General features: G+C 42.2%; 1 protein-coding gene across 1 annotated transcript in view; it reads right to left on the reverse strand.

Annotated features, from left to right (window-relative positions):
• The window catches only part of OPCML (opioid binding protein/cell adhesion molecule like), a 415,412-nt gene that overhangs the window by 66,846 nt on the left and 322,510 nt on the right, over positions 1–26,056 (reverse strand). The window contains exon 3 of the mRNA XM_059677241.1: positions 13,670–13,795. Within this exon, the coding sequence (XP_059533224.1) occupies positions 13,670–13,795 (126 nt within the window). The remainder of the gene's footprint in view (positions 1–13,669; positions 13,796–26,056) is intronic.

Consider the following 26,056-nt stretch of genomic DNA (forward strand, 5'->3'; position numbering starts at 1 on the left):
ACATATCTGCAGTGCTGTGGGATGTTTTTAACTGAGTCAGGAATGAACATAAAAGGGTGCTGGGGAAGGGAGAAAGTAAGAAGTGGTTGGTTTACAGCCTGGCCCAAGAAGACAAGAGTCCAAATTCCTTGTCCTGTGATGATGCACAGCTCCCTGCAGCCCAGGATGCTCTAAGAAAAGGGCTCATTTCTTCATTGGCAGAGCCGGCAACATCCTTACTGCCCATCAGGGAGACAGACCCTTTCACTGCAGACGTAATTACTGCATCCGGTGCCTGCTGTGCAGGGACAAATCCGCACAGGCTCAGTGGAGCAGGAGGAGGCCCCGGAGGGCCAAGATGCAAGCATTTGTGGACGGCAATGGTGTGGAGCATGGCGGCGAGCTGAGCAAAGCCGGTGGAGAAAGGAGAAGAATTCAGCAAGGGGAGTTCTGAATGTCTCCGTTACTTCACTAAACATTTCTCTTAGGAGCCAACAATCCAGAGTATCATTGAAAACAAACTATTTCCAGCTCTCCAAGGGGTGACTCTCCCAAAATGTGACTCTAGAGTGGGAAACCTTGAACACAGAAGGGGCAGAGGATAAAAAAGAATCAAAAAGAAGAAAAGGCAGAAAGGACATCAGTGCTTGCCTCCTTGGAGTAATGAGGCTCTGCAGAGGGCCATGGAGCAGGGGCCCTTGGGTAGGTGTCCCGGGGGGAGATGAAATTTCCTCACCGCCTCACTCCACTTCAGTTGTCTGTGTGTGAGTTAGTATCGGCCTCCAGCTGTGAAGCCCAGATTCAAAATGAGAATCAACTATTTCTGTTTATGGGACCAGGTCCCCTTGACCCTGTTTAGGTCACCTCTCTGAGGCTGGACATTCCTAACACTGAGGGCCCCTCTGCGAGTAAAGTCCTCGAAGCAGCTGCCCTTGTCTTTCTGCTTCCCCTCCCTCCTCTGAAGCTCACACGAAGAGAGAAGCTGATCCAGCCTGGTCTCCACCTTTAAATGGAGGGGGAGGGGATTTCCCCGTACCACCACCATTTCTGGGGTTATATCTTTATCTCTGCCATGTTGGAGCTGGAATCCAGCAGAGCTGGGTGGCTGAGGAAGGAGACAGAAAGAAAAGAATCTGCAGGGACTGAGACAAAACCGCGGTGCCACACAGACGCGTTCATTACTGTAAGATGCTCAAATCACTCATTTCATGTGTCCAAACTGAATTGTATGCAATGAGGCACATCATCCCAACTCTTGGGGTGCATCCTCTTCATTGAGTTAAGGAGTCCCCAGCACAGTCGCAGGTTTTCCTCGGGACGTGATTGGTCAGGAATTGAAGAACTCCTTCCAGATCACGAGTCACTGTCATCTGGGACTTAGGCTGATGGGAGCCTCACTATTGGGTTGAAATGTGATATAAATATTCGCCCTAGCTGGTTTGGCTCAGTGGATAGAGTGTTGGCCCACGGACTGAAGGGTCCCAGGTTCAATTCCGGTCAAGGGCATGTACCTCAGCTGCAGGCTCGAACCCTGGAGATTCCTGGCCCTGGTAAGGTCGTGTGTGGGAGGCAACCAATCAATGTATCTCTCACATCAATGTTTCTCTCTCTGTGTCTCTCCCCTTCCCTTCCACGCTCTCTAAAAATCAGTGGAAAAATGTGCTTGGGTGAGGATTGACCCCCCAAAAATGAAATAAATAAAACCTTAGCAGTAAGACTACCTGATTCTTAGTGCAGCATACAATTTTTAAGCAAGATGGACTAGAAGAGAGAGCGGACAAAGAAAGAAAAGAACAAGCGTCCACCACCACCTAATACTCATCAAACTTAAGTGCCTTCCACAAGCATCCTTCATATCAAAATCCCCCCTTTCCATCCAGATGCTTCTTCCTACATCCGGGGACTAGTCTAGGCAGGTCCCTACTGCCTGCCTCATTCTATTTCTCTGGCTCCTAGAAGGTAGGTATAGGATTCACAAATAAGCACGCATTCATTCAATGGGTACTTGTTTTGATCAATGTTAAATTTCAAGGCATTGATTGTGCTAGAAGCTAGAGGACATCACAAATGCACAAGCCTAGTATCCACTCTCAAATGGCCTAAGTACAGGGAGGGAGGTTAACTCTGGCCAGAGCAGAACACACCATCTCAAAGAAAATTTGTTAATTAATGAGGCAATTAATTAAGACAAACCACATTTGCTCTCAGAGTAGGAGAGTTCAAGGAGACAGAGGCTGGGTTATGTTACTCGTTGTTGTGTCCTCAATACCACCATTGTCATAGGCGCTCTTAACACACCCCGTGATCACCTGGATGTAAGTTGCACATTTGGGTGTAAGGAGGTGGTGACCTCCTGGGGTTGATTGCTGCCGAACCCAGAGCTAGAGTTTGTGTGTCTTTCTTGGCCTGTTTCTAGCTGATTTAGATGTGGAATCCCCTCTGCAAGTCACCCAGAGCTTCTTAGGCAACTCCTAGAATCTTCTCCAACCCCTGGTGGAGACAGTAGCTTTGAAAAGACCCTACACAGCCCCCTACCTGTCTCATGCATATATAAAAGAGGTGGCCCCAACCACACTGCAGCAATGCTATGCTCTATAGAGCAGGGGCTATGCTCCAGTCACCTGTGCTACATGCTACCTCATACACCACATGGTGAATTTCATCAGAACTGCTTAAACTGTAAGTAACAGCAACCCAATTAAAATAGCTTGAGCAAGAAAAAGTGATTTATAGGAACTTTTGTCCTAGAGACATAGACATTTGTTAGAAAGAAATGGAAATGACTATGAAAAAAGGAATACCAAAGACAACAGGTGCATACATTTGGCCCTTCCGGTCTTTTAAAAATATATGTTTTTATTGATTTTAGAGACAGAGGAAGGCATGTACCCTGATGGGGAGCGAAACTGGTGAACTCTCAGTGCATGAGATGATGCTCAACCAACTGAGCCACACCGGCCACGGCTTTTAAATCTACTATCAAGGGTGCTCCTCCAGGAGGTAGGGGGAAGTAAACTTCTCTGAGGTTCCTTCAACATCTGCCCAGATAATGGAGCTCACTGTCTGAATTAAAGGACATTATCTCTGGATGTCCGTGTGGATCCAGGCTGATCGGTATTTTCTCTAGGAGCCTATGATTTCTGTTCAGCAGGAAGAGTCACCGTGGACCCACTGCTGAGGACAATTAGATCTACTGTACTTGTAAAGCTGGTCTCAATTTTATCAGTGTCCAAAGGACTCCAATAGCATAATGTCATGTAGCAATTGCAATTTAGAAGGCCTATGGCAGACGGCAGGCGGCCCCGGATGCCTTGACAATTCCAATTTTCCTTTTGAGTTAGCCGGGCTTTTCACTTGCTATGATATATGCTAATATCCATTCTTACATTATAATCTAAACATTATTTGGAATAGATACTGTCAAATTCCATTCTCCATTCCTGCATAAGGGAATCATATTATTAGTCACTCTTTTCTGGTTTGTAGATGGAGAAATGGAGACCGAGGCTTAGTGATTTGCCAGATTTACATAGAGAATGAGTGGATCAGAAAGGAAATGTTCCTAGTTAAATCCAGACACATGAACATTTCATCTCCAAGCTCTCTGACTCGCAACTCCCTTTGTACTTTCGAGTGCTCATAGAATAAAGACCAGCTTCCTTAAAGGGCTCTGTGTGAGCTGGCCCCCAACTTCCCCATCTCATCAGGGTCTCTCCTGCTTCCTACAAATTCAAAGCACAGTTCTTGAGTTTACCTCGGAGAATTTGCACATGCTTCCCTTGACTAGAAGTTTTCCACATAGCCCAGCCCCAACACACATCCCTGCTCCTGCTCCCAGTTAACTTTCTGGTCATCTTCCTATGTCAGCTCAAGCACCAGCCACTGTCACAGGGAAGACTTACCCTGGACGAGTGCATACCTCCCTGTTGCCCATCATAGCAGTTACTGCACTTTGACAATCTGATGAATCACTATCTCCATGATGAGACTATAGACTCCATAAGGGCAAACATCATGCCTGTTTTGCATGCTATTGTTGCTACAGGGCAACCAATGAGCAGAGGGGATGCTCAACTATTCATAACATATCAAATGAATGAAGAAATGAATGCAAAAGACATACATATAGGGATAGCCTTACAACAGACATCAGGCGGCATGTCCAATTCCAATTTTATAATCGAGCTGAGCTTTTCACTTGGTATTATACATAGTAATATTCATTCTCATTTATGCAATCTAAAAAGCCCAGTGAAGAAGCTAAGCAGAATTCAATGCAAGCCTAATTTCCAGCTGCCCCATTTCTCAGGCACATCATTTCTCAGTGTGAGGTGTGTGAATAGTATTCAGTATGGTCACAACCAAGAACCACACCTCCAGACATTGTATTTGTTTGCTCTAAGATGAGTGATTTCGCCTGGACCCTTAGGAAGAGAAACCTAAGGAATTATTACCTAGTTCTTCTTGAAGTCTTTCCCCTTAGGAAAGAAGAGATAAATGCCATCAAAGCATCATGTACCCATACTCCTTAGTGTTCCAGGGATACAGTCCCCACTTTGGAGCCAGGGTCAGGGTCATCAGCTACATCAACTACACAGCGATGCTGGGTGCCAGTATCCTTCTGCCAGGAGAACTTGCTCTGCCCTCCTCCTACTCACACAAAAGAACTTCAGCCTCCCAGGGAAGAGGTCCTCAGGAATTTATGACTCAATCAACTTACCCAAAAGGAGCATAAATGGGATTAGTTTTAATATTGTTAAGTTGCAAAAATACAGGCATATGTGCATGCCAAAGCGAAAATGCACGCAAGCAAAGGGGGGAAACATATGGGCACCCATATGGTGGAAAAGCACATGGCTAGACCTTCATACACTTCTCGTTCACAACAAGAACCGGAGTTAGTGAACATAAATTTGCTTTGCAGAAATGTGAGAGAAACAGCTTGTTTGCCCATAACCGTTCTACTGAGCAAGATGTGTATAACCTTGATTTCTCATCTCAGACACCTCTTTCTCACACTCTGGGGATTAATTAGGCTCCGAATACAACTTCAGATTAGAAACAAGGATCTTGGCTGCCTTGGAGAGAGACAAAGAAATAGTAGCAGGACTGGGTGATGCAGCAGGTCAACTAATGGGCAATTCCTGTTAGTGGCGGGGAACTTGTACCTGGGATGGCTTAGAAAAGAAATGAGGTTGGGAGGTCTCAGCGGGTTTATTTTAATTGAAGCAGAGAAACAACAGGGACTTACAGCAGACAATGGCAAGAATGTGGTTTTCATTTGGAGGCTGTACTTTTCTTTGAAAGATTCTGGGTGGTAGCTAGAAAAATCCCTGGGTATGGGAAGATAAGTGCGGAGTTAGGGAGAACAATATAAGAGCAGGGGTGATGCTCAAAGCTAGTGAGCACCCTTGGGTGCCCCGGATAACAAGCAGAATGTGAGAAAATGTATCATTTTATACCATACCTGTTCAACCTCAAGCCATGGGAGCCATCTCCGTACAGTATAAAGGGTCTCAGATTTGGAACACAGGAAGTCGGTTCCTTCCATGGACCTACCACTTCAGTTAGCTCCGAGTCATTCATCATTAGTTAACTTACCCAAGTTTATCTCCTTACATCTGAATCAGGCAGGCCATGCCTTCTCTGACCTAGTTTAGAGAGCTGCTGTAGACTCACTTGCAATGATGCATGTGAAATTATTTTATAGGCAATAAATTCCTACATAAGCATATTATGAGTGGAAAACTAAGATTGATTTCACTTATTCCTATTTTTTCCTTTTATAAATATATGTATTTTAATAGTTTACTGATTTTTAGAGAGAGAAGAATGGAGAGGGGGAGAGAAAGAGAAACATCAATTGGTCACCTCCTACACACCCCCACCCAGGATCAAAACCTGCAACTTGGGCATGTGTGCTAACTGGGGATCGAACCACCAACCTTTTGGTGCATGGGACAATGCCCAACAACTGAGCCACACCGTCCAAGGCTTAGCTCTTTATTTTGAAATAATTACTGATTCACAAGAAGTTGCAAAAATAGTAGAGAGAGGTCCCATCGACTCATCACCAGCTCCCCCAGTGGTGGCATGTTATAGAACTAAAATACTTGATCAACAGATAGGAGAACAATACAATTAGTTGCATTACAGAGGTTACTTGGACTGTACCAGCTTTTGCATGTACCCAGCTTTCTTTTGTGTATAATTCCATATTTCATTACACATACAGATTCATGTAACTATTGAAACAATCAATATATGGAATTATTCCATTACTATAAGGCAACTCCCTCAAGCTGCCCTTTTCTCTCCCTTGCCCCACCCTGTGCCAAACACTGAACTGTTATACATCTTTATAATTTGCCATTTTTAGAATGTTATAAAAGTGGAACCATATGGTATACAACCTCTCGAGACTGACTCTTTTCATGAGATACAATGCCCTAGAATCCATCTAAGTTTGAAGGTCTTAATAGTTCATTCCTTTCTATTGCTAAATGACACTTTATGGTAGGGATGTACCAGTTTGTTTAACCATTCCCCCATTGAAGGACAGCTGGACTGTTTTCCAAATGTAGCAATTGCAAATAAAACTATTATGTCATTCCAGCCGAACCCGTTTGGCTCAGTGGATAGAGCATCGGCCTGCGGACTGAAGGGTCCCAGGTTCGATTCAGGTCAAGGGCATGTACCTTCATTGCGGGCACATCCCCAGTAGGGGGCGTGCAGGAGGCAGCTGATCGATCTTTCTCATTGATGTTTCTAACTCTCTATCCCTCTCCCTTCTTCTCTGTAAAAAAATCAATAAAATATATATAAAAATGAAAATAAAAACAAAAACAAAAACAAAACTATTATGTCATTCCAAAATTTTAGGTGGATAAAAGAGACACTAAATCACTAATGAATAAGCCAAGACTGTCAAGAAATAAAAATCAAAGACAGAGGTAGGAATAGGTAGAATAACAGGCATAATAATTTAAAAAGTATAGTAATAATTCTTAGCACTTTTCTCTCAGGGCTGCTGGGGCATGTAATGAGTTAAAACATGTGGAGTTTACTAGTATAACGGCTTGACCCACAGCAAACTGTCACAATACTGTCAAAATCCATTTCCAGGCTCCATGGAAACTATAAGGATTCTGGGAAGAAATTTAAAAACATGGCACAACAGCAATGTAGAAAGATCTGCTGGGCATGTTACATGTGTCCAGCACTATTACATGCCTTCCATTCTTTTTCCCTTTTCAGCCTTGAAATAACCAGATAGAACAAACATAAGTGCTCCCATTTTGCAGTCTAGGAGGTTGAGAATCAAGGAGACAAACTGATTTTTCTAAAGCTACTACGATTGCTAACAGCTAGGATCAGATTTTGGCATCAGCTCTGTAAGAATCTGAGGTTTATGGTCTGTCTCTCCATGAGATAACACTACCAGCCACAGGAAACGGACAACCAAACCTAAGTGCAGGCCAATGCCCCTTTCACTGGAAATGTTAAGGATTTGGCAATTTATTTTAAGATTTTCTTCTTGGGCATGTCTTGCATGAAAAAATAAAGGTTATATTAGAGACAGTCTTGGACCCGTACATTTTGCAACCTACACATCTAGCACTAGATGGTAGAAAGGCCTGCTCAATCTGGTCATAATCATGGATAATGACTATGCTGGTATTTGCTCTCTCAGTTCACATGGCATTCACTCAGCTAGTAACTACATATATCTAGAAGAAACCAAACACTATTTTCCCCCGAACAGCTGTCATCTGTGCCATTTATCACATTCATAAAACCGCGTGCCCTTTCTCACAAAAAGTTCTCTCCCACCACTTAGGTTCTTATTCAGGATTAAGCAAGCTGGGTATATAAATTCTTATTCATAACAAATTAGAAGTAAGGAATCAGAAGAAATGTGGCTGCTAAAAGGCAAGTACATTGACTTTAGGAGAAACTGTCCATTAATAGTCTGCTCGGAGAGAAGGAAGAGAGGAACTGTAAAACACACACAAGAATTTAAATAGTATTTTAGGGCCATAGTCCTGGTTATCTTAGTTTCCAAATACTGAGATACAAACAAATAATATGTTTGATGTTTGTATTACATTATAAAGGTGAGGCTAAATGGTATTCACCATACTCAAGGAAAGAGAGGGGAAGAAAATAGTATAATTTTAAATACTTCCATTATAAATAACTCAAGTCAATGTGTTAAGGAGTCAGCTTCAGTTACCTGGGAAATTCACTTCCATGAAATAACTCATTCACGTTCTCCCTCAGGTATTACTATAAATGAGTAGATTGTAGGAGTAACAAACTCTTAGGTGAGTAGCTGTCATCTTCATATCTCCATGGAGAGGAGCCAGAAAGGAAGAATTTTTTTTATTTTTCCCAAACATCTGGGCCTTTCCAAATATGTCATTGGAAAGGGAGCCAGGTGTGTAGGCATTCGAGGGGATTAGTATGGCATCCTGAGGGGGAGACACAACCCTCCTTAGAACTCAACAGCCAGTACCATCTCCTCTGCTACCCCTGTCTTTGCAACTCTCACATTATTTTGGTTTTATATTCATGAGTCTCCCACTGAATGCTGGGCCAGTGCCCCTTCTTCTGTCCCTCAGCAAGGGAGACGCATATACTTGGAACACTCCTGTTTCACAATTGTATTCCAAACACACCGGCCACTCGCCAGTCCATTTTGCCTGCCTGCGTTGGGGCCTACCCACTCTTTTCATTGGAACATCTTTGTGGCAATGGCCTGTGATACCATCATTATCCTATTTCCTAAACTGTAGACCATTCTGTGCAGATTTCCATGTGCGAAGGCTGACAAAAAGTGCCATATTTTCTAGCAAATCTATATAAATGAATGTGTTTAAAAAAATAAGTAAAATAAAATACCAACAACACATTATCTGCTTAATGTCAGGGTAATCCACTTTTTCTAGACACCACAGGGCACAATCTCCCACCAGAACACCAAGACCAGCGAACCCCTCATTATCTTGTTCCCCTAGACCAGCGGTTCTCAACCTGTGGGTCGCGACCCCTTTGGGGGTCGAACAACCCTTTCACAGGGGTCGCCTAAGACTATTGGAAAACACATATATAATTACATATTGTTTTGTGATTAATCACTATTCTTTAATTATGTTCAATTTGTAACAATGAAATTGGGGGTCACCACAATATGAGGAACTGTATTAAAGGGTCGCGGCATTAGAAAGGTTGAGAACCGCTGCCCTAGACTGTTTCTATGTTCTGTTAGTGTTAATTGTTAACTATCCTGTTAACCAATGCAAAAAAATCTCTCCATTTTACTTTTATTCCGATCCTAGAAATTTCCCCACTTTGCTTTCTCCCACCTTTCTAATCTACCACCAATGGATTTCATGTAACCACCTTATGCCTTCCCTGTGATTTCGATGTATAAAGTAAGTTGTTAAAGTGCCATTTTCCAGAGATTTTTCTCACTCCGTTGAGATTTTTGCTTCCCCGCAACTGTCCTCAGAATGGCTCAAATAAACTCACAAATAAAAATTCTCTACAGGTTTGGACGTTTCTTATGCCAACAGTCGTTAGTCTACATCTCTTTTCTATAATTTCTAGGGATCGGGGGCATGTCCTTGGTCTGTCTTTTTAAACCATAGTGTTACCGTTATTTTTAATCTTTAATAATCTGTTCATTAAAATATTTTTCTAAATAAAAACTTTGTTTATTCACTTTTTATATAGATCCCCAAATTTAAACAACAGGTTTAATATATTTCATTAGCATTTGGAGAACCCAGATGTCCAGTGAGCTCAATTATCCAAAGTAATCCCACTGGAATGTCAACGGAAATGTCATTGCAGCTTTTATTTCTTATTCTTGCATGCTGAACTAACCGGTAAATTATTCTAAAAATGCTGTTTGATGTTCAGGTTTTATTGGATGTTCTTCTGAACCTAATAACCTAGACTTTCCAAAGTCTGCTCAACTCCAGGTGAGAAGGAGTCACTGGCTAAAATAAATATTGGTGGTCACAGCAGATGAGGCTTTTAAACTCGCAAACCCGCCAGGTTCCAATGCTTTTTAAACTTGAGAAATTATGCTTTGACTTTAAATTCTTCAATGTCATTACTATGTGTGTGTCAGTGCGGGGGAGGTGGCAGGGACAATAGGGGAAATGCAAGGTGAAGGCCCGGGCTGCAGAGAAACAAAAGGCAATTTGAAAGTAGAGCATCCCTGGGAGAATTAAAGAGGCAGGATCATTTAAATTTAGGGTTTTCTGATCTTTTTTTAAGGCTGCATGGCAACTATTACATTGTAGAAAAGGTTGGAAATATGGATGAATTTCCCTATTTTAAGAGGAAAATCTTATCAGTAACCAGTATAAACATTGTTAAAAACACTTACACAATGTCAAAGTGCTTTTCCAGAGATTTCTAGGCTTAGAAAACTGTATTTAGGATCAAATAAATGCATCCTGGGATTTTTAGCATTTCTAAAAACACCGGACTTCACCAAATATGTACATATTGGTCTGAAGGTTAGACATATTTTGGAAATAATGTAAATCCAAAATTCTCCCTGACTTTGAGCAAAATTCCCATGGGGCTTTTGTCTTTGGGAACACACACTATTGCTGTGGTTATGCTAACACAGAGCTGGGTGAGGCTTCTTATATACACTTTAATATTCTTGTTAATTCAACTTTATAATATTGGCATTTGGGGGTCAATAGATGAAGCCTTTATACAAAAATGATTTGTGCCTTCATTAGCATGTCTTTCTGTGGAACAAGGCAGGGCTGAAAGCTGTATTCTCCAGATGTATTGGAGGGAGTGCAATAATGGAAGCTTGCACAGCGTTCTTACTACCCAACCCAGTCTCTTACTTGTAAGTGCTGCTTACATGGTTTTTGTTTCAAACTAAGAGACACATTTCAGATCATCATTTGTAACATCTCTACTTTATATGTTTAGATTTTATTGAGACTTAATTAACATACAGTTTGATTAGTTTTGACTAACTTAAACAATGTCACTATCCCCCTATTCAAGATATAAAATATTTTCATCAACCCCCACAATTCCCTTGTGCCCCCTTGCAGTCACTTTTTCAAACACTCCTACCCTAGGTAAGCACTGACTTGATTGCAGTCTTTATTGACTACTTTTGTCTGTTCTATGATTTCAGATAAATGAAATCATACAGCATGTATTGTGTTGTATCTCACTTCTTTTGCTCTATAGTGTTTTTGAGATTTATCCATTGTGTTGTGTGCATCAATGGTTTGTTTCCTTTAATTGCTGAGAAGTCATCTGTAAGAATATATCAAAATTTATTTACCGGTTGATAGTTATTTGGGTTATTTCTAGTATGAGGCTGATATAAATGAAGTCCCTATAAACACTTGTGTACAATGCATGTCTGTGGACATTTTTGTTTTCATTTATTTTTGCTAAAATACCTAAAAGTGACTTGCTGGGTCACATGTTCAGTGTATATTTCACTTCATCATAACTTGCCAAGCTTTTTTTCCATAGGGCTTATGCCATTCCACATCTTAGAGTTAATGTATGAGTTTCAGTCACTCCACATTCTCACTAACACTTGGTATTGTTGGTCTTTTTAATGTTTGTCATTCTAGTAGTTGTATGGAGGTATCTCAGTACTGTTTGATTTTCATTTCTAAGATAAAGATGTTGAACATATTTTCAGGTGCTTATTTTTTGTTCACATATCTCCTTTAGTGAATTGTCTGTTCAAATATTTTGTTCATTTCAAGGTGGGTTATTACAATTGTGCTGTAAGAATTCTTCACATAACCCAGATGTAAATTCTTTTTGTCAGGTGTAAGTACAGCAAATGTTTTCTCCCAGTCTGTGGCTTGTCTCGTCATTTATTCTTTTTTAAAATGTATCTTTATTATTGAAAATATTACAGATGTCCCCTCCCCCCGCTTTGACCCCTGCCACTCTGATCCCACCCCCTCCACAGGCCTTAACCACACACTATTTTCTGTGTCCATGGCTTATGCATATCTTAATGGTGTTTTTAATTTTGATTAAGCCTGTTATGGGTTGAAATGCACCCTCCTCAAAAGATTAGGACCTTAAAGTCCTAATTCCCTGTGTCTCAGAATGTGACATTATTTGGAAACTAGAGGCCCGGTGCATGAAATTCATGCATGGGTAGTATTCCTAGGCCTGGCTGGCGATCAGGTTCCCCACCTCCTGGCCTCCCTGCCTCCCCCTTCCCTCGCTCCCTCAGTGTCCTGCTGCCCCCACTGGTCACCTGCCATGGTCAGTGCCGCCCCCTGGTGGTCACCACATGTCATAGCAAGCGATTGAACTCCCAGTCTCCTGGTTGAACTACTGAGGGGACAATTTGCATATTAGCCTTTTATTATATAGGATAGGATCTTTACAGCGGTAATCAACTGAAGATAAGGTCATTAGCAAGGGCCCTAATCCATCATGTTTGGTGTCCTTATAAAAAAAAAAGAAATTGGCCAAGAGATGCGCACAGGGAGGAAGGTCATGTTAAGATGAGACTGAGCTCAGGCAATGCACCTTCACATCCAGAAACACCAAAGATGTCCAGCAAACTACCAGAAGCCCAGGAGGGGCATGGAGCAGACACAGACACCTCATAGCTCTCAGAAGGAACCGACCTGACTGCACTTTCCTCATGGCCTTCTAGCCGCCAGAGCTATGCATTTCTATTGTTTAAGCCACCCAGTTTATGGTATTTTGTTATGACAGCTGTATTCAAGTAATATAAAGCCCAATTTATGAAGTTTTTAATGCAAGGTTACTAAGATTTATTTCTATGTTTTCTCTAGATCTCTATTCTTTTTACATCATATACACATGCATACTCCACCTTTTCCTCTTCCCTGGGTTGCATGTTTAGATTTTCTGTTGCCTGAGGGAGCCACTTATTTCTTGTATAATTTCTAGAATTAATCATTGTTTCTACTAACACTGTAAATATATCAAGTGGCTCTGTGTTCATCTCTTTAAGTTCAACTTGGAGTAAGTTTAGTTCCAAGGGCATAAGACCTCTTGTCTTTTTGGTTCCCTTCCTAGGAAGTTGAAGATGCTCATAGCCGATGTTTCATTACTAATCATTTCATTACTAATCATCTGGCACAGGCATGACCCCTCCTGCCCTCCCCCCTTACACACCTCACCATTTCTTTCATTTTTCCTCTACTAGAGAGCGCTATATATGAACAGGTCAAACACATGGGGCTCTGGGTAGATGTCCCAAAAGTACTGAGCATGGAGACCCTTTTTCTCCTCGACACACAATGACGTCAGTGGTCCCAGTGGACACTGCCGTGTTCTCCACTCTACTCAAGAAGGACAACCCACCAACCAACCCACACAATCTTGACCTTGAGAAATCAGTTTCTTTGTTGGAAGTTATTCTTACGGCACCTCTCTTCTTCATAGTGGGGAACACAAAAATCAGCTGAAGTCATAAAAAGGACTGAAATAATAATTCAGTAAAGATTATCTATAAATCTTCCTTCAGGAATGGAATACTTAGTGACTGATGGGTGTGGCCTTTGCTCTGACATTATTCTGGTATCAAACAGCCTTGTTTTCTGATTCCGGAAGTTCTGCTATACAATGGAATCAAGTCTTCAAAATACCGGCTCTAAGAAGGTTCTAAAGGTACATGCCTTACCCTTGACAGACAGGTGTCTCCACGTCACAGTTGGCTCTGGTCTGCCAATAGCAAGACACAGCAGGGTCACGCTGCTTCCCTCATTCACAGTGATATCTGAGGAGATGTTCATGATTTGTGGAGGGACTATGAAGAAACAGAGAAGAGAATAAATACATGAGAATGAGTATTTACACTCAAAAGAAGGTGCTAGCCTATAAATATTCATATAGCATGCTTTTTAACAAGTAGCGTCTCAATAATAATATTCAGATTTCTTGATTGGCCAAGGATGTGGCCACCAACACAACATTTACAGTGCACTTATGTCTTGCAGCAGGAGGCAGGTGTGTGGGTGGGGAAGAAGCACAGGAACTGAAGACAAAGACATTAATGCTTGTTGATTGAAAGGTCAAACCAAAAGGAAACTACTTACAATGTTTTCTGAGTTCCTGTCTGTCCACGTGCTCATTTATTTTAGTGGACTTGCTGACTTAAGCAAATAGGCATGAGTTGCCCCCACTTAAGCCCTTTTTTATTTTTCAGTAAAGACAACCACACTGAGTTAGTTCCCCTTCCTTGAGCATTCCAGACATTTTCATATTCTTTGGCCTTGCACCGATTATCCCATCCTGCAATCTTTTCTTCCACATTTATTTACCTGAAAATTCCTTCTCGTTCCTCAAAACACATCTTTTAAAACACAGAAAAACTTCCTCTGGCGTGCCCAACCAGAGTCAGCAATACATTGCACCTGCTACTACGGCCACTATAATATTGTGTTATAAAACATAGGCATAATGGCATCATACTCCAGTGGTTAGGGGCAGGGCTCTAGAGCTCAACTCCTCACCTGTTGAATAATCTTGGGCAAGGTAGACTGCCTTCCCCTCTTGGTTTCCTCAGCTTCAGAATACAGATGATAATAGTAGCTAAACTAACTGTGTTGTGAGGTTTAAACAAAACCTGTAGAGTGCCTGATAGGAAAGAACCACTCAATACATATTCACAGAAGACAAAGAAGATGAAGATGGATATAGCAATAATTATGTCTTTCTCTATAAACTCTTGAACTCTCACGGGCTGGGACCATGTCCCTTTACCTTTAGCATTGCAAAGGCTGACATGATCCCTGGCTTTGCTGTCTACCCTGTCCCACCTGCAGGCCTGATTCTCTCAATTCAATTCAAAACTCAGCTTTGGAAAATACCCTGATTCCCCTCAACTCCTACTTCTCATCACCCTTGTCCTGGTTGAATTTCTCACCAAATTTCACATGGACGATAGCCTTCCACTTGAGACCTCCCACCTATTCTCTTTCCAACTTTGGATCCCTCCATCTTTTCCCCTGCCTGTGCCCAGAGGAACCTTTTGAGGCCATCATCTAATCAAACTGCTCCCCTATCTACTCTAGCTCAACACTGCCCACCAGGCTTCACACCACACCTCTTTTGCATGACCTACCTACGCCCCTGAAATCTAGCCCCTCAACCTACCGACAAACCTCGTCTCCAGGTGCAGACCTCACTAGCAGCACCCGGCAGATAGTGGGCCCACCTTCCCTGGAACGTGACAAAGCACAAGGACTTCCATAGCTTTGCTTGTCCTTGTCTTCTCTTCATTTTCTACCTGAAAACAGATGACTCAACTTTCAAGGGTCCTCAGAGGTCACCTCCCCTTAGACCAGTGGTTCTCAACCTTGGCTGCACATTAGAATCACCTGGGAATCTTGTTGAAATCCTGATTTCTGGGCCTCATCCCCCAGAAATTCTGTTACTAATGATGAGGCCCAGAAATCAGGATTTTAACAAGATTCCTAGGTGATTCTAATGTGCAGCCCAGGTTGAGAACCACTGCCTTAGACCCTGAAAAGAGAATCCCCCATCTCTCTTTGCTACATGTTGTGGCAAGCTCCCTGCAGGTGGGGCTAGGCCTGTTGTGTCCCAGCTGATTGTTGTACGCCTGTCCCTTTACTTAGAGATGGAGGTGCCTGAGGATGAGGATGGGATTTCACACATCCCTGTGCCCTCAGGCTCTGGCACAAGGCTGAGGAGGTACATGCTTGATTCTTCTTTGAAAGAAAGATCCAAAGAACACAGTGGAGAAATCCAAAAACTGGAGTGGGTGGGGGTAGGGGTGGGGAGGCGCAAAGCTTTTAACCTTTCTTCTCAATTTTTCTTTCAGAAAATAAAAGGAAAGACAACAGAGACAAGAGGCGCCACACTTACAGTTATGCTGATATACTCAAACTGCCAGTTTAATTATAAATTATTAATTACCATACAGGTCGAGTGCTAGTTAATTCCAAACCACCCCGAGTCAGTGGCGAAGGAGAATTATGGCCCATGCTCAATTCTGAGGACTGCGCAGCCTGAAGTTTTATGCTGCTCAGACCTTAGAGGTAAGTCTTTTCAAGGAGAAGCCGTAAGTAACATGTAGAACATTTGAGTTCTTAAGGGAATCCACATTTGAAAAATAAATAAAAATCACCCCCGGTATAAATCTGCCATGTTTTAGATTATTCCGGCATCAGATTTTGCCCTGAAATTTCATTGCACATATTTTATCCAGATACACACTGGGGTGGGGGGAGGGGTTGGTGGTGGGTGTATATTCTAACTGCACTGCATCCTCTAGAGAAAAGTGAACTCGCTATTTTCCAGTATTTTCAGGCTTGTTAAAAACATAGTTCTGAGCTTAGAAATGTCAATAGTGCTTCTCATTTTATAGAACAGCAGCTTCAGTGCTGCTTCCACAGGAGTCTCAGAATACTGTCTGCTGAGGTTGGGTGCGCCAGGCCACCGGACATTATCTCTCTGCAGAACCAGGAGTCTCCCTCCGCAGGAAGACACAGGGGGTGGGGGAAGGCATTGACCAGTTCGTGGGGCTCATTTAGTACATTTCAGATCTCTGCACCCTGCCCCTGGTTCAGGGCCTTCAGTCCCATATGGTCCACTTCATCTGATAGTGTGAGGGGTCCTGGGTTAAAAGGTATTTGAAAAAAGGCCAGTAAGTATATCAGTGGACTTGTAACTACTTATTGTGCCCAGATTTCTTTGGTGCAATTCAATATTGTTCTCCAGTTCCCTAAAATCTATGTATTGAAATTAAATTTGTTTATGGGTTGTTGTGGTATTTTTTCTGGATAAAATGTGGACTTTTACACTGTTTTAAGGCAGGAATTTATATTGCTTTTCACAGTATTTATCTAGGGAATATTTTAAAAAATGTATGCATTGATCATCCTATTAGCTATTCATTGGACATGAAAATATTGAGTCAAGTAAAAATGTAGTACATTTAAGTAAAGTTAAATGCATACTCTGAAGTTAAACTTTGAGATTTTATCTTTTAAAAAAAAGTATTTGTAAAATTCCATGGATATTGAGCACCACCTCCTTATTCCCCTTCTCACTGTAATGTTAACTGTGAGAAGGGGGTTTCCTGGGATGAAATGGTGAAGGTCACTCCAGCATCTCTATCAAGGACCAGTATTTTCTGTCATCCTCTGCAAGTCAGAGGATGAAAGACAAAGGGCGTGGATAGCCAGGAAAAAAAAAAAAAGCACAAAAAATGAACTGAGAGAAAGGGGAGCTCTTTCTGTTCCCAATTATAAGGTTATTACTATTAAACTGTAATGCATGATGATATGTATTATTTATTAATAAGCAACTCGGCGGTTCTCAAATTGCTTGCACAAGCATTACTTCGTGAGTTTCTTATGAATTATGATATAATTGGAACAAATATTCTCACTATTAAGTGCGTGATGGTCTAACCCAGGGGTGGGCAAACTTTTTGACTTGAGGGCCACAGTGGGTTCTTAAACTGGACTGGAGGCCGGAACAAAAGCATGGATGGAGTGTTTGTGTGAACTAATATAAATTCAAAGTAAACATCATTACATAAAAGGGTACGGTCTTTTTTTTTTTTTTTTTTTTTTTTTTTAGTTTTATTCATTTCAAGTGGGCTGTAGTTTGCCCACGGCTGGTCTAACCGCTTTGCTGTACATCTGAAACGAATACAGAATAGTGTCAAATGGAAACTGTGATGGGAAAATAACTTTTTAAACGATGAAGAAATGGAAGCATGAGGAAGGTTAAGTAAATTGCTCCAAATTACGAGGTTAAAAATGGCAGACTTCTTCCCATCCCTTGGTGCTGCCTCTCTGTTTAACCTCTGTCAGTGCCCCAGACACAACATGCATATCTGCGTGTTTCCTCTGCCAGGAATGTTCTCCCTGCGCGTCTTCCCTCACAGCCCTTCCCAGATGGTGGGTAGTACACGAGTTTGGTTATCTACAGGTGAAATATTTCTATGTGCAAAGGTAATTGGGGTGTGGAATGTACGATTCTTGACCTATCAGTGCCACCTACATAGTAAAGGTCACATAATATGACTGCAAAACGATGTGAGAGACCATGTACCACAACTGAGGTTCTGTAGTCCAATGACCCATGTATCTTCGGACAGTGTTTACTTAACTCCTCATCCCCTGGTTCTCACTGAAGAAAATGAAGACTACAGACTATATCTTTCAGGTTGTAACAAAGTGGGAATGTGTATAGTACACTAGTACAGTGCCTAGAAATAAATTAGTACTTAATAAATGGTAGTTGTTACTATTATTGTTATATGCTCTTATCAATATTGAATAAATATTTGGAATCAGATAAATAGCTTCATCCGTGCCTGCTTGCTCATTTTCTAAATCTCAATTCCTTCAGCTTTAAGGTAGGACTTATAGATGAAGCTGGCCTTGGAAAGCTTCATTATAAAGCTTCATAAGCAAGATTTCATTATTTATGCTTCCAGAGCAAAAAGTAAATATCTAATCAATAATTGTTGATCCTGTCCTTACACGCTGAATATTGTGCCTATGCAAATACACAGGACAAATCATACACTTGTATAAAAATATTACTTGGCTCTTCATTATATATTTTCTTTTAGAGGGTATTTTATTCTGTTTCTGGAAGGTTCAAAGGACGCAACTTCAGCACGATGTCCTACCCTATCACAGGCAATGATAATGTTACAGAAAACCGGAGAAGAACCAAGTAATGTTTAGAGAGATGGAGTTACATTTATTATAATTATCATTGTTACACGCGGGCCCTGAGGAAAATGTCTCTCAAATTCTGGGCGAAGTCACACAGGTAGTTTCCTGTATTTATAACTTTTTACCCTCTTTGTCTCCCAAATATGGGTTTTTTCCAGTTCCCTTTGCAAGTTCTTAAAGGGCCCTATGTGCTGGGGCTTTGAGACCTCAACCAAAGGCTTGGCCTGACGCCAGCACTGATAACTTCGTCTGGAGGTTTAATGGCCTCTCTGAAATGGGAGTAGTCTTCTTTTCCTTATTATTTAAGCCAGCAAGCATTTACAGAAGCCAAAATGCAGGGTTAAAATTTCAAACGGCACTTTTTATATAAGATGGATGCTTCAATTCCACCCTCTACACCTCTACCCTATCTTTGTCCGGTCACAATATTTGAAAATCATGTCTCAAATGTTTTATTTCAAACTGAATGGCACTTTTTTGTGTTTGTTTTTTAAAATTATAATCTGGACTCACAGAGGCTAAAGTTTGACTACCATTTTTCCCCAACTACTGTCTGTATAATTTTTGAAAAAGTTACTTGAGCTTTCTCGGCCATAAAATGGGCATGAAAATATTTGCTACAGAGGGACGTGGAGATTGTGTGAGTTACAGGCCAGTGAGCCAGCTCTGACTCCTGGCGACTCTATGATAACCACATGCCCTGTTTTCAACAGCCCTTAGAGATAATGATTTTAAAGACACTTAAATGGCTATTATTGTTGTTTCCAGTTTATTATTGTTATTACTATTCCCAGAGAATAACAAGATATTGAGACCAAGTGAAAGCTGATATAAATATGAAGTGCTTTCCACCGCACTTTTAAACACTCAAGGCTAATTTATAAAAATAACAACAGTAAAGACTTTTAAAAAACTGAATGTGTTATTTTTCCAGGGTTACCTTTTAAAATTTATTCTAACAAAAGAGCTTATTTCATAAATGAGAGGTGAGAGTAATACATGCTAGGCGAGGTTGTGCCAAGTTTTGTGTACTTAGGTAATATGATATGTTGACAAAATCACTACATAAAATGTCAGGATAAGTGGATTCTAATCTTGATTCTTCCACAGCTGTGTGATCTTCTGTAAATCGCTTAACCCCTTGATTTAGGGGTGTGTGTGTGTGTGTGTGTTTGTGTCTGTGTGTGTGTATGTGTTTCCCCTCTTTTTATTCGTGCTGCCCTACCCATGGCAGCCTGGTTGCAATGCACCAAACACCTCATGCTTCTCATAACTCCATACAGAATTCCATATAGCTGCATATGCTGAACACTTACCTTTGTGCCCTCTGCCTATTGAAGTCCTACTCACACCTGAAAACTGATATTGATATCTAATGCCCTCTCTCTACCAGCTCTCCCCATCCCAGAGATGAATGTAAGCCTGTGCTCTGTGGCCACTTGATCACAAGGATGTCATATGGTTGTTCTAAACATGTATTGAGTGCCTAGGAGGTCCTAGGTGTTACCTTGGGAGTAGAGAAGTACACAGGCAAGATACTCTCTTGTGGAAATTATGGAGTTTTGTGTCAAGAGAAGAGCACTGACATTGATAAATAATCACAGGATCAAGGTGTGATTACCGTTGTGGATGTGCTATGAAATGGTACAAGGTACCATGATAGCCCATGATAGGAGACTAGCCCTGGGCAGTGAGTTTGCATGCGGGGTTCGCTGTGGGCAGGGCTGGGCAAAGGGATCAGCATGTGCAAAGGCTCTGCACAGATAGGATGCAAGGTTGGCTTGGGAGACTGTCTGAAGTGAAAAGAAAAAACTCTTACAAGTGACTGACTGAACAGGGGACAGGTTTTACTGATTCTTAAAGAAAGTACTTCATATTTTAATCATTTTAAAGACAAGTGAGGCCCTGGCCAGTTTTGCTCAGTGGATAGATCATCCGGCCCTTGGGCTGAAGGTTCCTGGGTTCCATTCAGGTCAAGGGCACATATCTCTTCCCTCACCTCCCCTCCCATCCCTCCCCGTCTCTTCCTGCTCTGTGATGCCAAGAGTAGGGGTTGCACCTCACCCCTGCACTCAGTATACACTATCCTGTTCCCAAGCCTGAGACAGAACTGTAGAAAGAAACCCTCTGGATCAAATACAGAAACTCTCCCTCTTTGGAGAAAGCTGGGACTTGTAAAATTTTGAAGAAATGGGTAGTTGTTCATAATCTCGTTTGGAGCTAGACTGTGGCTCAGAAGAAAGCGGGTGAAGTTAGTAGCTCAGACTGCACTCTTCTATTTAGTAGCTGTATGAAAGCGGCAATGATTTCAGTTATGAATAAATGAGATCATAAAATAAGTACACTTTAAAAACTATGGAATGATATGTAGCTATAATTCAGCGTTCCGACTAAAGAAATAAAAGCTACATTTTGGGTCTCAGGGATCCCATGGGTGTGACACTCGATGAGTTTTGACTCTGCTTGTAGAACAGGGATGGGCTCAGTGATGTGATCTACATTGTATAGAAGGTACAGCAAGGGAGCTTTTCACACGCTAAGGTTAACCTCACATAACTCCCGTTTCTTAAATTCACTACCCTGCTAGATCCACAAAAGTCAGGACTTCCAATATGAAAGAACAGGCTTAGATTTCTAGGTGTGAAGGAGTCAGCCATGAGGCCCCCAACGTGATTTTTATGTGAGTCTTTTCTCATATCTCCGAAATCTATCTCAATTCCAACAAATCTGAAAAGTCTGAAAAATAAAGATTGCATCTGCATTTTATTTTTACATTGGGAAAGTGGGGAGGGGTTCATGACTGAATATTGCTGATAAAAACATGATAACTGAGTCTCATTACAGCCAAAGACAAGTCTCATATTTTAGCATTTTTATTAAAGCTTTTTAAATTACTGAGTGTCTGGTATATTCAATACCAGCCTAAGTGATTTATATTAGTCTATCCCTAGATACTCCATCTAATAAATAACTTGGCAATCTCCTAACCCATAAATATCCCTGGCCCCAGCAAAAAGCAATTAAAGGATGTTAGAAAAAAAGAGTGGTTTCTCAGTACCCCAGACTATAGTGTCATGGGGTGTTTCCAGCAGAGTAATTCACGCCACTTACAGAGGGGTCAGGTCTCCTGTCCTCACCACTCACCCACTGGGAATTTACGTCTCAGTTCCCTTCAAAGACAAAACACATCCAAAACTATCTTTAAATATTTAACATGTCATGGGAATGCAGGTGTTTCATCATGGAGAACATTCTCCCCAGCAACAAGTGTGCTATGATATTTGAGACAGCTCAGGCTGAAAATACTGTGCAAAGCCTTTTTGGAAAGCAGTTATGTCCAAATGTTTTGGGGGAAGAAAGGGGACATATGTAATATTTTCAACAATAAAGACTTTTTTAAAAAATGAAAAATAATCATGAAAATAACAATGACAACAAAAACAATAAATAGGTGTGAGGGATTTTATGGGGAATCTGTAAAATTTTCTACAACTCATTTATATTGATATTGCTTTACTTGGTAACGATACTAAAAGTCCTTAATTTGCACACTTGAAATGTGTGAATTTTATTATACATATATATATATCCTATATAATAAAAGGGTAATATGCAAATTGACCCTAACAACAGAAAAACCACTGGACCAGTCACTATGAGGCACATTGACCACCTCTCGGTCCCTTCCCCCGGCCATCAGGCACCAATCACCTGATGGTGAATGGGGAACTGGGGGTGGGTGGCGGTGGGGGGCAGGGCCAGCTGCAGGAAGCTCAGGAAGATCTCCTTGATCACAGGCCAGTCCTAGGGACCGTACCTGTGCACGAATTTTGTATGCTGGGCCTCTAGTATGTATGTATGTATATGTGTGTGTGTATATGTGTGTGTGTGTGTGTGTATGTGTGTGTGTGTGTGTATATATATATATATATATATATTTAAAATGTAAAAAAAATGTATAAACACATCAAGTATTTATTGGGGTAGCCCACCCAAAGGTTGTTAGAGGCTCCAGTGTCATCAGCCCAGAAAAGATTTCAGACTGATAAGGTTCAACCAGCATGCCAGGTAGAAAGCCATTGATATTTATGAGGGTGGCTTCCAGTTTAGTCCTTTCAGCTATGGAAGGAGGCCACCTTTCCTGAGAAACCTCTTATCTGGCCTTTGCTGAACCTCAAAGGCTATGGGAAGGAGGAAACTCTGAGCCCCACCTTCCTACATTTGTCAGTAAGTCAGTGTGCTCTGCGTTACATCCAGCACCCAGGCAGGAGACAACAAGGTCACACACCCAGACTTTTCTCACCGAGCTCCAGGAAGCTGCCAGGAAACATGGCCTTGAAGAGGAGAGGATGGCCCCAGTCCAGCTTTTATAGGGATTCTCCAAATCCCAATCCCAATGAGTCCATGGCACACTCATCATAAATCTGAGAGGCTTGGAGGCTCTTGATCAATGTAATTGGATGCGTCTTCTAATGATACTTTTGATCATTTTATTAAACATTGTCTATATTTATGTGCTTCACTTCCCAGATAATTATGTACGCATTGTTGGGGGCAAGGGGAACTGCCTTCAGAAATATCACAGGAGCCCAATAACACGCTATTTACATGTCCTCGGACTCCAGGGCACATCAAGGACATGCACAGGTGTGAGGTAAGAGGTAATGCCACTTCAGCTTGATTACAGCACTGGGAAGTGGGGGGATTTGCAAAGAAAATCCTAATTTCCCCCCATTATCTCATTTATTATGAAGAAGAAGGAGCAGAAACGCAGCTTCACTTCCATAGCTTGGTGTCAGAAAAACAGGGCCAAATGGAGAGGGGTTTGACCAAAAGCTTTGATTGTTGCATAGAGCACTGATTTTCAACCTTTATCATGGCATGGCACATGGAAACCCCAGGTATGGGCTGTAGGTATGTTAATGTAGAAGGCAGGGAGAATGACTAGGACCAGAGAGTCTTAGAAATGGCAAGCAGGGAATTGGGCGGAATGAACAGTGAGGTTCCCAAATCAATAGGACAGATAACAGCAGGTTCCCTCTAGAGAAAATAAAAATCTCCCCCCACGTGTGAGGATGAGGCCTTGGTCAGATCCAGTCTCTTAGAGAAAAAGGCAATGTAATGGCACGCTGTCCATCTTATTGGATGGTATTGCTTTAACCCCCAGAGTAGATAGCGCCTGACGTTGTTTGAAGTTGTTTGAAGTGAGGAGGTGACAACCCATAAAGAAAGTTTCCTGGTGCTGAGAGCACTCCTGAGGTGTCAGGATGCTTAGCCCTGGAAGACAGACAGAGGGGCCCCTCGTGGGAATGTGGGGAGCAATGGGTACTGATGGCAGCAGGAGCAGGGGGAGCGGAGTAGCCCTGGGATGAAGGATGACTAACTCCCGATGGATTGCATTTCTCCGAGGGCTGTGCGCATGAGAGCTTAGACCTGGGACCTGCTGCGGTACTTCTCGAGGTGATAAAACCTCATTACACTCAGAGACTGTGCTACGGAAAGTGCCAGAAGCAGAAACACAGAGCATTTAGGAGGATTCAGAACAGAGAGAGAGAGAGAGAGAGAGAGAGAGAGAGAGAGAGAGAGAGAGAGAGAGTGAGTCAGGGCTTATAAATGGGCCATGGGTGGGCCAGGAGACAGAACAGTGATCCTGCTTCCTCCCTCTAACTCCCACCAAGACTTACCCACCCACCAAGCCTAGAATAGGGGCAGGGGGAGGGGACATGGAATACGTGGGGTAAGACTGAAGGAAGAAGGGAGTGGGTTGGAAAGGAAGTGACATGAAAAGGAGATGGGTATTTTGAAGAATTGGTTCAAGTATGGATGTCTGCTCCCCCCTAAACACACACACACACACACACACACACACACACACACACACACACACACACCTGCTCCAAACACAAGGAGAATAGAAATAATGGCCCCGGGGTGGCTCTGGGAGGGCATGCTTAGAGCAACTGAGTCACCCCTGACCCCAAGTCTTTAACACTCATTTGCTTAATTAAGTGGCATTTAAAAGCTAGACAAGGCAATCAATGAGTATTAATAATCATGTATCCAATAATGATATGTACACAATGCCAACAGAGTGGAGCAAAGCAAGTAATAGACGCTCCTCTATCCAAGTCCCTAAAAACATTAAAAAATTCAAGAGATCTCAAGGAATGTCCTGGTTTAGGAGGATACTTAACTCCCAAAGAATGAAGTGAACTCCTTTAAGGCTTGAATTGAAAAGCTAAACTCCTCTGACAAGACTGCATCCCGTATCTGTTTTGCAGAAAACACCTGTAGCCGCGTCCCGGTTCTCCTTTCCTTTCCTGGCATCCCTCCTCAGCCTGCGTCCTCACATATGACTAGTGATTGGAATAGAGACCTATTAGCCGCATGTGGATTGTATGAAGAAAGATATGTTCACTCCTGGCCCATGAACTTGATGAATAAATGCCACAGACAATGGCTAAAACCATATAAACACAAACTCGCCCTACATAATCCCAGTGGGGCCCAGGGCAGAGTGAGACCTGGAACTAGCCTGAACTCTGGTGCCAGTATCTGTAAGCCTGAGGACAGAGAATGGGCCTGATGGGATGGAGGCAGTGCCATCCTCTGCTTCCCAGGGAAAGGGAGCTCCCTGACCCACAACATCCCCTGCCTGCTTCCATGTCAGGAAGGGTCGGGTGGATGATGAACAATTGGATGCTATAACAACTGGAACAGGGCAATGATGCCCCCCGCCCCCACACGCCCCCGGCCCAACCCTCCCACATTCTAATTTAAGTTTAGTTTCCCCTTTAGACTTTGTCCAGGAAGGAAATGGACGAAGGGAGAGGTTCTTTGGGCAGCTGATGCACCAGGTTTGGGTCACTCCTAAGTCAATAAAGGAGCTCTGGGGTTTCCCTGTTGGTTTCGTGGGGGTGCCTGCCAGCGTGCCTCCGGGAGAGATGGCCCTTCTGCAGTGCACCTCAGATCACAGCTGCAGGCCACAGAATCTAGGGGAACATGGGCACCTTAAGAGTGGCCTCTGTGCCCCAGTGCCGGGTCAGCCACCCCCTATGCCAGTGATGGCGAACCTTTTGAGCTCGGCGTGTCAGCATTTTGAAAAACCCTAACTTAACTCTGGTGCCATGTCACATATAGACATTTTTTGATCTTTGCAACCATAGTAAAACAAAGACATATTTTTGATATTTATTTTATATATTTAAATGCCATTTAACAAAGAAAAATCAACCAAAAAAATGAGTTCGCGTGTCACCTCTGACACGCGTGTCATAGGTTCGCCATCACTGCCTAATGCACTGCCATGGGAGCAGGGGGATGTCTCTGTCAGAACTTTCCTGATT

The sequence above is a fragment of the Myotis daubentonii genome, chromosome 19 (assembly GCF_963259705.1).
Source record: "Myotis daubentonii chromosome 19, mMyoDau2.1, whole genome shotgun sequence".
NCBI classification, from domain to species: domain Eukaryota; kingdom Metazoa; phylum Chordata; class Mammalia; order Chiroptera; family Vespertilionidae; genus Myotis; species Myotis daubentonii.